Raw genomic sequence first — 13,733 nt, forward strand, 5'->3', positions numbered from 1 at the left:
GTCCAGGCTCCATACAGAACTAGCAAGACTTGAAAAGGAATGCTTGTTGTAGGTGTGCTCCTTGTATATTATATAGTATTATAACATTACTAGTATTAATTGTTTGAAATCTCTGAAGAACTTCATCATAGTGAACACACACCGGCAGTAGCCCCCGTGGCCCTTTCAGAATTTCCCCGGAGGAAATTTTCTAGTTTCCAACTGTTATGCATTTCCTATGGGATACATGTTTGCACTTTATAGTCCAAAAACATTCACTAATGGCTATCTATGGTTAAGTAATGCTTATGAGGCAGTTAAGCATTTACATAGTGTTACCTATGGGATACATGTTTACACTTTACAATAAGGGTCCAAAAAGTATGCACTAATGGTTATCTATGGTTAAGTAATGCTTGTGAGGCACGCATACTAAGTGTTAGTGTCATGTTACTAAGAACAACTTTCCTGTGTGGGTAGGAACCACACAGGAACTTAATGCTTTTACTTAATGCTTATTCCCTCCAAATAAACACCATTAGAAAATGATTACTAGAGACATTATTAACGACTTACTAATATAAGAACTAATGTGTTACTTAATGCTGATTAGTGCATACTTAATGATAACTAATTACATTATTCAACCTTTATTAATGCTTGTTTGATCCCAGAGATTGCCCTTGTGTAGGGACTTCTGGACCAGCTTCCCACTAAGGGGTCAGATTCCTTTTCCTGGGGAAATGATCTCAGCAGGTATTTTGGGAACCTATAATTTAAGCTGGTGGTGAAGAGACGCGCCTAGCTTCTGGCTTCTTGGTCCGGACACCTATCCTGCTTACTCCAGAGTGGCACCTGTTGAGAAACCCTGGAATACAGATACCACACTGGCCACGCCCGTTTAATGGCAGCTCTCCTCTTATTGATCTGTGCACTTGGTGAATTTGCTAGGTTAATTTTAGTGGCTGTGAAAATAAGCCTCAAGGATAGTTAAAATTTCTTTGGCTAGGGTAACCAATAAAAACCTAGTTATTACACACCACCTTTTAATACCAAAAGATTAAAAAATCTATGGTCCACTACTTCACTTTAAATGCAATTGAGAATTTATTGATAGTATAGCAAGGTGCAAGCTTACAGCAAAATTTGATTCCAAAGTGATTACTTAAAATATTCAAAAATCTCAATAATAAAATGATTATAATCTACTTAATGTCTTACCATGATATCCTAACTGCCTGTGTTGAATGAAGCTGTAGCTGGGTATTAAAGGTTAAGATTAAGGTTTTGGAGAAGGAGACGTGAGAGTTGTCTGGCCAAGTAACTCTTCTGCAATGCCTCGCTTCAGGCCTCAGCTGTGACTCTCCACTCTGTCCAGAGTTGGAGTGATCCTTGACTGGTCCCTTGGTCCTGGCTTCAGTGAGAACTTGGAAAGAAGACTTCTTTAATTAATCATCGACTGGCATTGGAATGGTCACCCCTCTTCTCACTCGTCTCTCGTCTTCACCAGTCAGATTGGAATCTTCTTTCTTGATGTGAGCGTCCTCACTTCTTGATTGTAGAACTGGAGTCTTTTTCCCCCCAATGTGGTCGATCAGGCGTCGTCTTCAGCTCTTGAGAGTCGGTTGAAGAGTCTTGCAGCTCCCCGAGAAGGATGACAAAGATTATTTCTTATGTTACAGCTTCTATACTCTGCGGCTCATTCTTTCAGAGCATTTCCTCCTTGCCACTCCTCACCAGTCCTCTCATTGGTTACATCTCTCTTCTGGTTTCCACTGTTGCCATGGCACGATCTTTCGGACCGTCCCTCTCACCTCTTCTTCACCTGTGTCCTTCGGCCCAACATGTTCCGCACGTATACCATGTCTCGGCTCGATCCTTCCTCTTTGGAGTTCCCCTTTGTCTACTGGCATCGCCCTGTCTCAATCACTTTATTACAAAATTTCTAACGATCAATCCGGTTACCACACATTCTGATACAAACTGACCTCTACTGACCTTATTGCATTCATTATACAGTTTTTCCATCAAATCACATCAACATTGTAACTCATCATTTTACATACAATCATCATCAACTTTTCATTAGCATCTTTTTCACAATAATCATACTAAATCATACTAGATCAACATTAATCATTACAGTGCCATTTGTGCATCACATTATTTATTATGAAAGCGCCCAACTGTCACCAACTGTTGTTACCCTGCTGGAAAGTCCCTGGTTTCCACAGCCTCATACTGCCTAGCTGGTAAGCCCCTGATTTCCACAGTCTTATTCTGCTTAGCTGGTGTGTGGCGAGTAGATCTCAACTCACTTGACATGCTTAATAATTTATTAACTAACTTTGAGTAGTAAGCATTAACTAATCTTTTATTAATACATTAACTAATGTGTTACCTAATGCTAACTAATACATAATAATGATTGTTCATGTATTATCAAACAATTAATTAATGCTTATTAATGCACTAACTAACGTTAATTAAGGGACCCTTATTGTAAAGTGTTACCAATTTCTCTTAGAATGAGAAGGACCAGAAATTTGTTTCCTCCCTTTGGATTTCTATGGTGAGTTCTCTTTGAGGAAGAAAGCATTCATTATTGAAATAATACCAACCTCACTCTTTATGGAAACACATTCCTTTAGTTCAAATACATTTTTGTCGTTGTCTTCTTTTCTAGAGGTGGTACGATAAAGCCCTTTCTTGGAAAACTGGGGATTTCTGTGGTATTTGGGAAATTCCTCTTTCTACTACATTAGTGTGGAAGCCAGACCTTACAATTGAAGAGATGTAAGTTTTATAAATATATATATATCCATGCATATACACACACACACACACACACACACACAAACACACACACACACACACACACACACACACACACACACACACAGATAGATAGATGGTTGGTGATTGATGATTCAATAAAGTACGAAGACACCAAGTAAAACAGAAATAAAAAGAGAATGCATCAAATTCAGAATGAGAATACATAGTATCTGCAAACAAGAGGAAGAGGGAGGAAATTTAAGGTTAATTTGAATTTTTTTTTTTTAAAAACATCATTTTTAACCGACTTAATCGAGTTAAGCGGTAAAGAATATATTTACACAGCTAACCATTCACATATTCATATTTAGATGTTTTATTATTCACATTTGCATGGCGAAATTCATGTGACATTTACGTCACTCTGGAGCAACAATCATAACATTATGTTGTATAGTAAGATAGATAAAACATTATTTGAAATTCAGAAAAAAGTTAAGTTAAAAGTGTTAATGTTTCTCATTCAGGATAAAGACGGAAAGCGCCCTGCCGAATCCTTATGTCAGGGTTGACTGGGATGGTGAAGTCTATCACAGGATGAGCATGGTGGTGACCAGCACCTGCAAGATGGAAGTTTACAAATTTCCCTTCGACGTTCAGAGTTGCGACCTGTCTTTCAAATCAATCACTCACCCTGGTGAGCCCGTAACCTGCTGTTTAAAAGTTTTCTAAATTAATATACCGTACATTGTGTATGTTCTATTTCCATTTGAATTGCTGTGTTTTTTTGCTTCAAAGACTTATGTCTTTTTTGTTAATCTGCAAGGAAACCTCACAGTTTTATTTGTATCTCCCACCTCAGTCTGGGATGTGGAGCTTGTAGAGTTGCGTGACCTCAATCGGACCAAAAATTGGACTCAGGAAATGATGCGGACAGGCTCAGAGTGGCTGTTTGTCAACCTGAAAACTGTAAACGAAACTGTCGACAATTTTGGCTTCGACCGAAGCATGTTGGTTTACACTGTAAGTATTTCTGGATACAAACATGCATTTAGAAGTAAATACACACCCCTGTGTGTCTCAAGCAAGTACAAGTACTTTTTACATTTTCATTTTGTATATTATATAGGGAGACATTGTTCCATCACTCCACAAAGATATCTGAAAACAAGTTATCTGCAATAATGCACGGATTAAAATGTTACTGATTCAACATGACAGACCATATTCTGACTGGTCAAGCTAAAACAAGTGTGACTACTAGTGCAAAACAGTAGCTCCTTGGTACAAAGACTGTGTACACTAAGAAGACAAAATATTTAGAAAAACTACACATCCTGGACAGACGAATGCCTCATGATCATATCAACCTTATTCTCAGGGACGCTACACGGTCGGTTCACTGACGACACAGTTCCTGTATCTGTCTCACGTGGGTTTAGTTACTGCCATGTAGGGACTAGCTGCAGGTATGAGTCTATTGATTCCAATTGGAGAAATGAAAATGAGGACAGATTAGTAAAATTAGTACAGTAGAAGTACTAAAATATTCAACCTAGTTTTCACATGTCTTTTAAACATTGACACAAAAATTGGATTTTTAAGATGGACAAATCAGGAGAAAGTACGTTGATCCAGACCTGATTTTGTTTTAGCAACTCACTTTGGTGAAATCTGGCAACATTACCATTAATCAAAATCTTGCGTAAAAACCATTTATAAATGTCCTTACTGACAAAGTGTACATAATGCTAAGGGTACTGCTAATGGTAGATTTTTCTATCCAGGATCTCTGTCGCTACTGTAGAAATCATTGTTGGTGTAGCTTCTGGTAAATTAGCAAAAGTAAGCTAGTTAGTTCCAGTGGCTAACCATGGTGGCTAACTGCAGATGATGAAAGTAATTTGCCTTGAATATCCCCAAAACTGATTTGTATATTTTAACAGGTATATAGAAGAACATTTCAGAAGGGTAGTATGAAAAATGTATCAATAAGTAAATACATTAAAACCTGTTTTGTGCATACCCAATGGTTATAAATGATTCCCCTGGTTCAAAGGCTTCTACTCCCTGCCCAATTTCTCACCAAAATGCCTGGCTTTGCATTGCCTCATTTGTATTAAACACTAGCAGCTCTGCTCCCAGCTGTAGGCCTATCCCGTGTGCACTGCGAACAGAATGATCTAACAGAGCAAAACTTAACCTTGCTCCGATTTTACTATCGGAGCACTGGTTTTAGTGCTGCCGTGGAAAAGGAGCCATTGATCACTAAGACACTCTGCTTCATTCCTTTCTTTCATTCATTCTTTTTTTTTCTACCTGTCTTTTTGCTGTATTTATTTAATTTGTAGCCTCTTCATTGTCTTTACTTTTTTGTTCCTTCCTTCCTTTCTTGTGTAAATTAAACAGAAAATATGAAAATCACTAATTCTAATGATACAGGGTTTGTTGTGACTCTGTTCTTCTTCCCAGTGAATAATTTTACTTTAGGTACTGTGATATCTTCGCATATCATGAATAAAAGGCAGACACTTCATCTTTAGTTGAGCTGACTTTTACTGCAGGAAAAACTGCAAATTCTGGTTAGTACCATCACAGGTACAGCACACTAGCGCCCTCTGTTGGCCCTGGATAGTAATAACATCTAACAGCAGTCACTTCAGGTGCTGAGGTATATATATATATACTGATACTGGTGGTTTTATTTAGCAAAAATATGCATGTTATCTATTTACTATAGCCTTTCTTTTCATTACTTTTACCAACATTAATTATCTTAATGCCATTTGAACCACTGTAGACATGGGCAGGTTTGGACAGATTACCTTGTTGTTGATATTGTTGTGTATTACATACCTGTAATACCTGTATTTGGTTTAGTTTAGCCTTTGAAAAATGTATAGATAGACCTCCTGACCTTTGAACATCATTTCACAGATCACCATGAAGAGGCGGTCTGTCCTCTATGTCGCCAACTTCCTGCTGCCGGTCCTGTTCTTCTTCTGTCTGGACTTGGCCTCCTTCCTGATCTCAGACAGCAGGGGCGAGAAGCTCAGCTTCAAGGTCACTGTGCTGCTCGCTATAACTGTGATGCAGCTTATTCTCAATGAGATTCTGCCCTCCACTTCAGACAGTGTTCCACTGATAGGTAAATAAGCTCTGTCTTGCCTTTATTGGACACTTTATTTGTCCACATTAATAATTTCACCTTCTCCCTTCAGCTGTCTACTGCATTGGGATGTTTGGTTTAATGATGCTCAGCCTCATTGAGACTATTTTGGTGATATATCTGATGGAGAAAGACTTTGAAGCAGATGAATACCAAAGATCAAAGAGTGAGGATTGTGCTGATAAACGGAGCAAAGTCAGCTTCTGCAGCTGCTGTAAAGGTGAGATTAAACGTAATAAACATAATATCTACGTAAACATAATAAGCCTACTAAATTCTCAATTATCTATGTTACAACTGTAAAAATGTGTCAAACATGTCCTTTCAGAGCTGAAGAAATGGACTCACTGTGCTCGTGATGTGTCTCTTGATGAACCTCCATCTGAACTGTTGTCAGCAAACAAAGAGGTTAGATTTATGTTGCATTTTAAAGGTTCAGTTCCTTTTAATTCTTGTCACAGTGGACCTGTGGTCACAGTGGTCAAATGTACCAGTTGTTCACTAAATGACTTCTGCAGGGCAGCAGCAGTGAACTGACGGAGGAGTCCATTGCCTTGGAGAAGGTCTCAGATGAGCTGAAGGAGGTGATTCAGCTCCTTAACAGCAGGGAGGAAGCAGGAAAGCTCGGCTACTGGACCAGAGTGGCTAAAACAATCAACAAAGTTTTCGTAATTTTGTATGTCACAGTGGCCGTTGTGTTTTTAGTCGTTGTCTTTTCATTATGGAACAGTTAAATAGACAAGTAGTGTTAAAGCTTAAAAAGCATGATTAAGACATCTTTCCATTTGACATGGACTTTAACAGATCTGTAGTCTGTGTTGACACTTGGAGTTCAGTTCCATCATTCTGGACAAAAGAAAAGATAAAATCCATCGTTTCTCAATATAAACCATTTTCAGAGAGTTTATACTGACTTGTTATAAATCAACTACATGGAGCCACAGGGAAAAATAAAAAAGAATGTATCTATTTTAAACTAGGCAAACACTCTACATGGTCATTAATCATCTACGTTGTGTTATGTCACATGAAATATTATAGTCAGTCTTCCTGCAGGGTCAGGACTTCAAAACATTTATGTTCAATAAGGCCGCCATGTTGTCAGAACGTAGTCAAGGACTTTTGGCTTTGACTGGTGTCAATTCAAATGTCAAAAGTTTATTGAACTGAGATGACTGCATTCTCAACAATGTTGACAAAAGAAAAAAAATCTGAAAAGGCACAATTACTTTGTGTAATTCTGCTTTGTACATAACGTGGTTGGTTCTGCATGGAAGTTTAGATATATGTAGTCCTTCAGTAGTGTTGTATGTTCTGCACACGGCCAGACGTCTAACACATAGTCGATATTAACCCATTAGACCAGTCTGGTTGTATTATAAAGTTCTAGTAATATATGCCTTTGATATGTAATATGCACAATGGTGTTTAATTAGTCAATCATATGCATCATGAAATATATTTAAAAATAAATTTGTTGATTAAAACCTGTTACTATTCTGATGTCCCACCAGCGGAATGATACGCCACATTTTTTTTCACCATAATAGGTTTCAATAAATAAATAATTAATTCATTAAGTAATTTTAATTAGATATTTTTGACCAGAACAACTTGAAACACAGTGCTGAGCTGCTAATCTTCAGGTTCACAGCTTTCAGATGATGTTCACCACTTCTATGTGGCATTTATTGTTGACCTGCTATCTCCCTCCTGCCCACAACCACCAAAAAGGTATTTGAACAGTAACAGGTTAACGATTTGTATAAAGTTGTCTTCTGTAGAAATACAATTAAATTGTTGCCTTCAGTGCTTTGTTTGCCCATCCATTATACAACGCATGTATACTATATTTCAAGTGTTCATTTTCTGAAGACGTGTTCTTTCTTTTATGGTTTAAGTAATTTCATGTTGTCTTTTTATTTGGCTGATTTGTATCTACAGCAAATCTACATCTGCAGTTAAGTTGCATTATGTGTTCAAAATCTAGAATGAAAGTCACCTGGTTCTGAAAATATATATCAAACTTCAGGAAACCTTTGTCCTCAATCCAGTTGCACACAACAGTAGATTTCTTGTCAGGTGAAATTCAACTTGAACTGCTGCTGCATCGCTACTAAACAGATAGCATCTTGCTTCTATTTTTTTTTTTTTTCTCCACAATATTTTTATTGAATTTTAAACATTTATAGACAGCAGTGGAACATGATCACCAAGTTACATTTCTCATAAAAAAAGATACATCACATTTCACATATTCCACATAACACAAGTAAATTGATAAACAAAACCAGACAAAACAAAACAAAAGAGAGAAAAACAACAACAACAACCAAACAAAAAAAACAAAAAACAAACTCAGCAACAACTCAGCACCTCACAACCGAGTCAAGGTGAATGCGCACCCTGATTTGCAAGAAAGTTCAATAAGGGTCTCCACACTTTTTCAAATTCCTCCGCTTTTCCTCTGGTTATATAAGTCAGTCTTTCCAGCACCACAGAGAACGCCATCTCCTTCACCCACACGTTTATTGAAGGTATATCCATTTTTTTCCAAGATAGAGCTATCATTCTCCTGGCCTGCAGGAGTCCAAAGTCAATCAAAGTTGACTGTTTAGAGCTGACTACACAATTGTCCGGGTATATACCCAGTACACACAGCTTTGCCTGGTGGGGCACATTCACTCCCACAATCCTAGATATATACTCAACAACTTTCACCCAGTATTCATTTAATTTTGGACACTCCCATACACAATGGTACAGGGTGCCTTTTCCTTCCAAACATTTAATACAAGTATCTGGAACATCAGGGCACCAACAATTCAATTTCACCGGGGTAATGTAAGTTCTCATCAACCACTTGTATTGCAATAGTTTCATTCTAGTATTGATTGATTGTTTTTGAGCTTTTAAGCATGCCATTTCCCAGTCAGCTTCATGTATATCTTCTTGAAGATCTACTCTCCATGCCTCAAGCCTGTCAGTACTAGATTCCTTATCATATGACATCAAAGCTGTATAGAATAGAGAAATCTGACTCTCCCATATAAATTTTGAAATTTTAAGTTTTTCAAGATGTGATCGCGGTGGCGGTTTAGATAACATTTGCTTATGTTTTGATTGTATGAAATGTTTTAATTGTAAATGTTTGAAGAAATGTTTTTTTGGAATGTTATAAGTCTGACACATCTGATCAAAAGTGAGAAAATTACCATTCATATAAAGGTCCCCTATTTTCACAACACCTCTTTCTGCCCAGAGTTTAAAACCGCCATCTGCTCTTCCTGCCCTGAAATTTGTATTACCCCATATGGGAGAGAACTGGCATATGGGAGGAATGTCTTGAATATACTGATGCGCTTTATACCAGATATCAATAGTATTTTTGAGGAAAGGGTTCTTTGTTGTTCTTTTCAGTCTTTTTGGGTCTGCAGCATAAAGATACAGCTTTAATGGGAGATTTAGTGCTGATGCCTGTTCGATATTCATCCAGGATGGAGGAGCTTCCGTTGAAAAATAAAACATTGCAGAGCGTAACTGTGCGGACCAATAATACAGTTTCAGGTTAGGGAGCCTTAACCCTCCCCGTTCATAAGGCAGGTATAGCAGTCTAAGTCTCAATCTGGGTTTATTATTATTCCAGATTAATTTACTAAAGATGCTATTTATTTTGTCAAAAAATCCTTTCGATAATGGTAGGGGGAGTGATTGAAATAGGTATAAAAATTTTGGTACTATAGCCATTTTAATCATATTTATACGGCCGATCATTGATATGGGCAATGTCATCCAACGGTCCAATGTTTCCTTCACTTCATCCACTAACGGATCATAATTTGTTGGGACAATAGTTTTAATTTCGGGGGTAATTTTGACACCGAGGTAGGTGAATCCTTCCTTTGAATTAATAAAAGGGGTTCTTATGATTGGTTTCAGTCTTTCTTCCTTATTCAGAAATAATATTGATGATTTTGAGTGGTTGATAGTGTATCCGGAGAATCGCCCAAATATTTCAATCTGTTGCATTAAGTTTGGGATACTGACAGATAAGTTTGTTAAAAAAATAATAACGTCGTCAGCATATAGGGAAATTCGATGCTCCTGTTCCCCTAGCTGGATGCCAGACAGACCTGTCTGTGTTCTTATTGCCATAGCCAATGGCTCTATGGCCAACACGAACAGCATCGGCGACAGAGGACATCCCTGGCGAGTAGACCGTTCAAAGGTAACTGGTTTAGAGAGCATACCATTTGTTAAGACACTGGCTGTTGGGTTAGTATATAAAATTTTAATCCATTTCAAGAAATTATTTCCAAAACCAAATCGAGGCAAAACATTAAATAGATATGGCCATTCTATTCGGTCAAAGGCCTGTCGAGCATCCAGTGATAGTACTGCCGCATCCTTAGTGTCAAATTTTTCATGTATTATGTTAAGTACTCTTCGAGTATTGTGGAATCCTTGGCGTTTTTGTACAAAACCGTTTTGATCATTATGAATCAGGTGTGGAATATGAGGATCTAATCTCATGGCAAGAGCTTTACAGAGGATTTTTGTGTCAACTCCAAGAAGACTTATTGGTCTAAATGAAGAACACTCTGTAGAAGGTTTGCCTGGTTTCAGGATCAGGGTTATCGTTGCTAACCTTAAAGAGGGTGGAAGAGTTTCATTTTGATAGGACTCGTTAAACATGTTTAAGAGTGGGAGAAGCAGTTTTTCTCTGAATGTTTTGTAAAATTCTATTGGCAGACCGTCAGGTCCTGATACTTTACCACTGTTAACATTTTGGATAGCCTGTGATACCTCTTCAATTGTTAAATCACTATCTAACTTTCCTTTTACATCTTCTGTCAGTGTCTGAAATTGTAACTTATCAAGATATTTGTCCCTTTCTTCCGAGGCTTGAGAGCATTCTGATCTATATAAATGTTCATAGAATTCCCTAAAAGAATTATTTATTTCCGTTGGATCTACTGTTAGCCTGCCTGACGAAGTTGTTATAGTATTAATTGCTCTATCAGACTGCATTTTTTTGATTCTCCATGCCAAAAGTTTCCCCGCTTTTTCCCCTTGATCATAATAGGATTGCTTCAGCCACAACAGGCTTTTTGCAGCTTTGTCTGCGGATAATTTATTGTATTTGGTTCTCAAAACTAACAGTTCTTTTTCTTTTGTTGGCTTGTCTGTTACAAATCAGGAAGACCCAAACGCAGTACAGTCCTACTGTGATTTTTATGTTCTTTATTTTACTGCAACAGTGAACAACAGATGACTGCACTAGGCAGCAGGCAGGAACACAGTATTTCTTGACAAGTCTATAGACAGAGCTGCAGTCCAGAAGTCCAAAGCAAAAGCTGGCCGAAGAGTAATCCTCCACGGAGAAGCCGGAGTGGCAACAGAAGCAGACAAAATAACACCAGGAACTCACAGGCAGGGTTCGGAGTCGGGGACGGAAGGCAGTTAGATATCCAGGGCAGAGACGAAGATTCTGGGTCAGGAACAAGCAGGGTCGGAACCGGGAAATCTAGCCGAGGAAAAGCGCTGGAAAGTTCTGCATACTACAAAGACAATCTGGCGCTGTAGTGCTGGGCTGGTGTAGCTTAAATAGTGGCTGGATGCTGATGAGGAGCACCTGAGTGCACAGGTGAACAGAGTTGGCTGATGAGAAGGGCGTGGCCAGCAGGGAGAGTGAGCAGAGGGGAGGAGAGTGGAAAATTACTGGCAGAGCAGCAGAGGAATGGATGGTGACATTGTCTCTTTTATTTAAATCTGTCTCTATGGATTTTATTTGCTTTTCCAAATTTTCCATCTCTATTCTTCGTTGTTTTGCTTTGGAGCTTGTATAGCTAATAATTTCCCCCCTTATGTATGCTTTAAATGCTTCCCACCTTGTGCTAGCGCTGGTTTGATCCGTATTGATTTCAAAGTAGCCATCTATTTTAGTTCCTATATGTTTAACAAAGTCAGGGTTATGTAGCCACCAAACCTGAAATCTCCAGCTAGGGGGACTGTGTACGAGTTTTGTTATAAGAATACTTAATGAAATAGCAGCGTGATCGCTAATTATGATACTATCATACCAGCAACTTTTAATCCTTGATAAAAGCTCCCTTGAGACGAGAAAATAGTCAATGCGAGAACGGGATTTACCAACACCTGAGTGACAGGAGTATTCTATTTTACCAGGATTCTGTTCTCTCCATACTTCAACCAGATTTAAATCCACAATATACTGTTTCAATGATTTTCTAGTTTGTGCCTTAGAGGTATCACAGCCTGTAGATCGGTCTTTTACTGGGTTTAAAATGCAATTGAAGTCTCCCCCAATTATATAAGATCCTCGTAAAGTGGACATGGTCAGAAACAGATCTTCAAAAAATTTCGGATTATCCTCATTTGGCCCATATACACTTACTAGATTTAATGTGACGGATAAAATATGACCTTGAGTAATAACATACCTTCCAGCTGGGTCTTGAATGGTTTTTGTGGTCTGAAATGGTATAGTTCTGTGAATAAGAATAAGTACACCCCTAGCATAATTGTTGTATGATGCGTATATTACCTGACCAGTCCATCTATTCTGAACCAATTTAATATCAGAGGCTGTCAAATGGCTTTCTTGAATAAAAATTATTTTGGACTTGAGCTCTTTAATCCTGTTTATGACCTGTTTCAATTTTCTTGGCTTCCTCATACCCCTAACATTCCAGCTTGTGATTTTAATGTCAGAGGTATTCAGGGTGTTAGTTTGTTCCATATATAGAATTTGTTGGTTTTACAAGGAGAAGTCATTAAAGGTATTTTTGCTGTGCTGAGTCCCTGACAGACATAAAAGAAAACAAAAAACACATAAAAGCTTACACATATGAACATTTGAACCCTTGGAACCCCCCTCCCCTTACTCACTACAAGAACTTGTGGGGCTTATACTGATCCACCCTATGGAGGAGCAGCTAAACTGTGCAAACCTAACCCTGCAAGCAGCCAATGGTCTCCATCAGCCGTGCACCTTGTAGTCTATTAAAACATTTCGTATTTAACCCTCATGGCTTAATAATAACATCAGAGTAGCAACTATTTTGAACGCCAATATTGAATAGTAAAATGTTCTTTAAGACTCAAATCAAGTTTCAAAAGCAACCAGAGCTGTTATAGAAAACTCAGTTGACATAAACCTCCTCTTAATAAACTCCTTTCAAAAACAATAGAAGTTGATGAGGTATTTCTCATTCCAAGAAAGAATATCTTGAAAACAAATCGATTCTCTTGGACCCAGTCAGTATAGTTTTATACCTCTTAAGCAGGCAGTGACATCCTTTTTTTTTTTTTTTTTTTTAAGATGAAAATTATTTTTTTTTCAAATGAAAGTAAGCAGAATGATAAAGTCACTCTGGCAGTATAGACATCTTCTAAAATAATAATAGAGGTTGAGGAGCTTTTTTTTTTTATTTTTTTTTATTTTTTTTAAGCAAAACAAAGCAAATCCTGTGAGAAGAAAAAAGAAATCTTCTTGGGTCCAGTTAAGTGTACCAGTGACACAGCTGACACCTGCTGGCTAAATAATGTAAATAAACAAAATACTGAGTTATCTACTACAGTTATCCTGACGGCAAAAAATACCGAGCATTTTCAAAATACAACAGGATGCTGGAAATAATGCAGACTGAAAGAAATGGAAAGTAAAAGAAAAGGAAAAAATGTCTTCTGAGTCTCAGTCTGGTTTTCGTTTCACGAAAACAGGTGTTTTTTCCCCCTGTAGAGGATCCTCATCTTGCATGGATTATACTGGAATCCGCGGAAA

At 37.9% G+C, this 13,733-nt stretch overlaps 1 protein-coding gene across 1 annotated transcript; it reads left to right on the top strand.

The window, feature by feature from the left end:
- Positions 1 to 1,823: 1,823 nt before the first annotated feature.
- LOC131959982 (5-hydroxytryptamine receptor 3A-like) lies at positions 1,824 to 10,143 on the top strand. Its single transcript, XM_059325193.1, has 10 exons — positions 1,824 to 1,898; positions 2,507 to 2,551; positions 2,666 to 2,775; positions 3,285 to 3,454; positions 3,620 to 3,780; positions 5,695 to 5,905; positions 5,979 to 6,146; positions 6,255 to 6,334; positions 6,445 to 6,594; positions 10,084 to 10,143. Exons 1-10 carry the CDS (start codon positions 1,824 to 1,826, stop codon positions 10,141 to 10,143), a joined length of 1,230 nt encoding a protein of 409 aa, XP_059181176.1.
- The last annotated feature ends 3,590 nt before the right edge of the window (positions 10,144 to 13,733 follow it).

Source organism: Centropristis striata, chromosome 21 (assembly GCF_030273125.1).
Source record: "Centropristis striata isolate RG_2023a ecotype Rhode Island chromosome 21, C.striata_1.0, whole genome shotgun sequence".
In the NCBI taxonomy this organism is placed as follows: domain Eukaryota; kingdom Metazoa; phylum Chordata; class Actinopteri; order Perciformes; family Serranidae; genus Centropristis; species Centropristis striata.

Bases quoted from the DNA above. Each gene is read 5' to 3' on its own strand.
- LOC131959982 (XM_059325193.1), top strand. From the start codon at position 1,824: ATGTTCCGCACGTATACCATGTCTCGGCTCGATCCTTCCTCTTTGGAG. The intron at 3,781-5,694 runs GTAAGTATTTCT...ATCATTTCACAG, and splicing joins GAAGCATGTTGGTTTACACT to ATCACCATGAAGAGGCGGTC. The intron at 6,335-6,444 runs GTTAGATTTATG...TGACTTCTGCAG, and splicing joins TGTTGTCAGCAAACAAAGAG to GGCAGCAGCAGTGAACTGAC.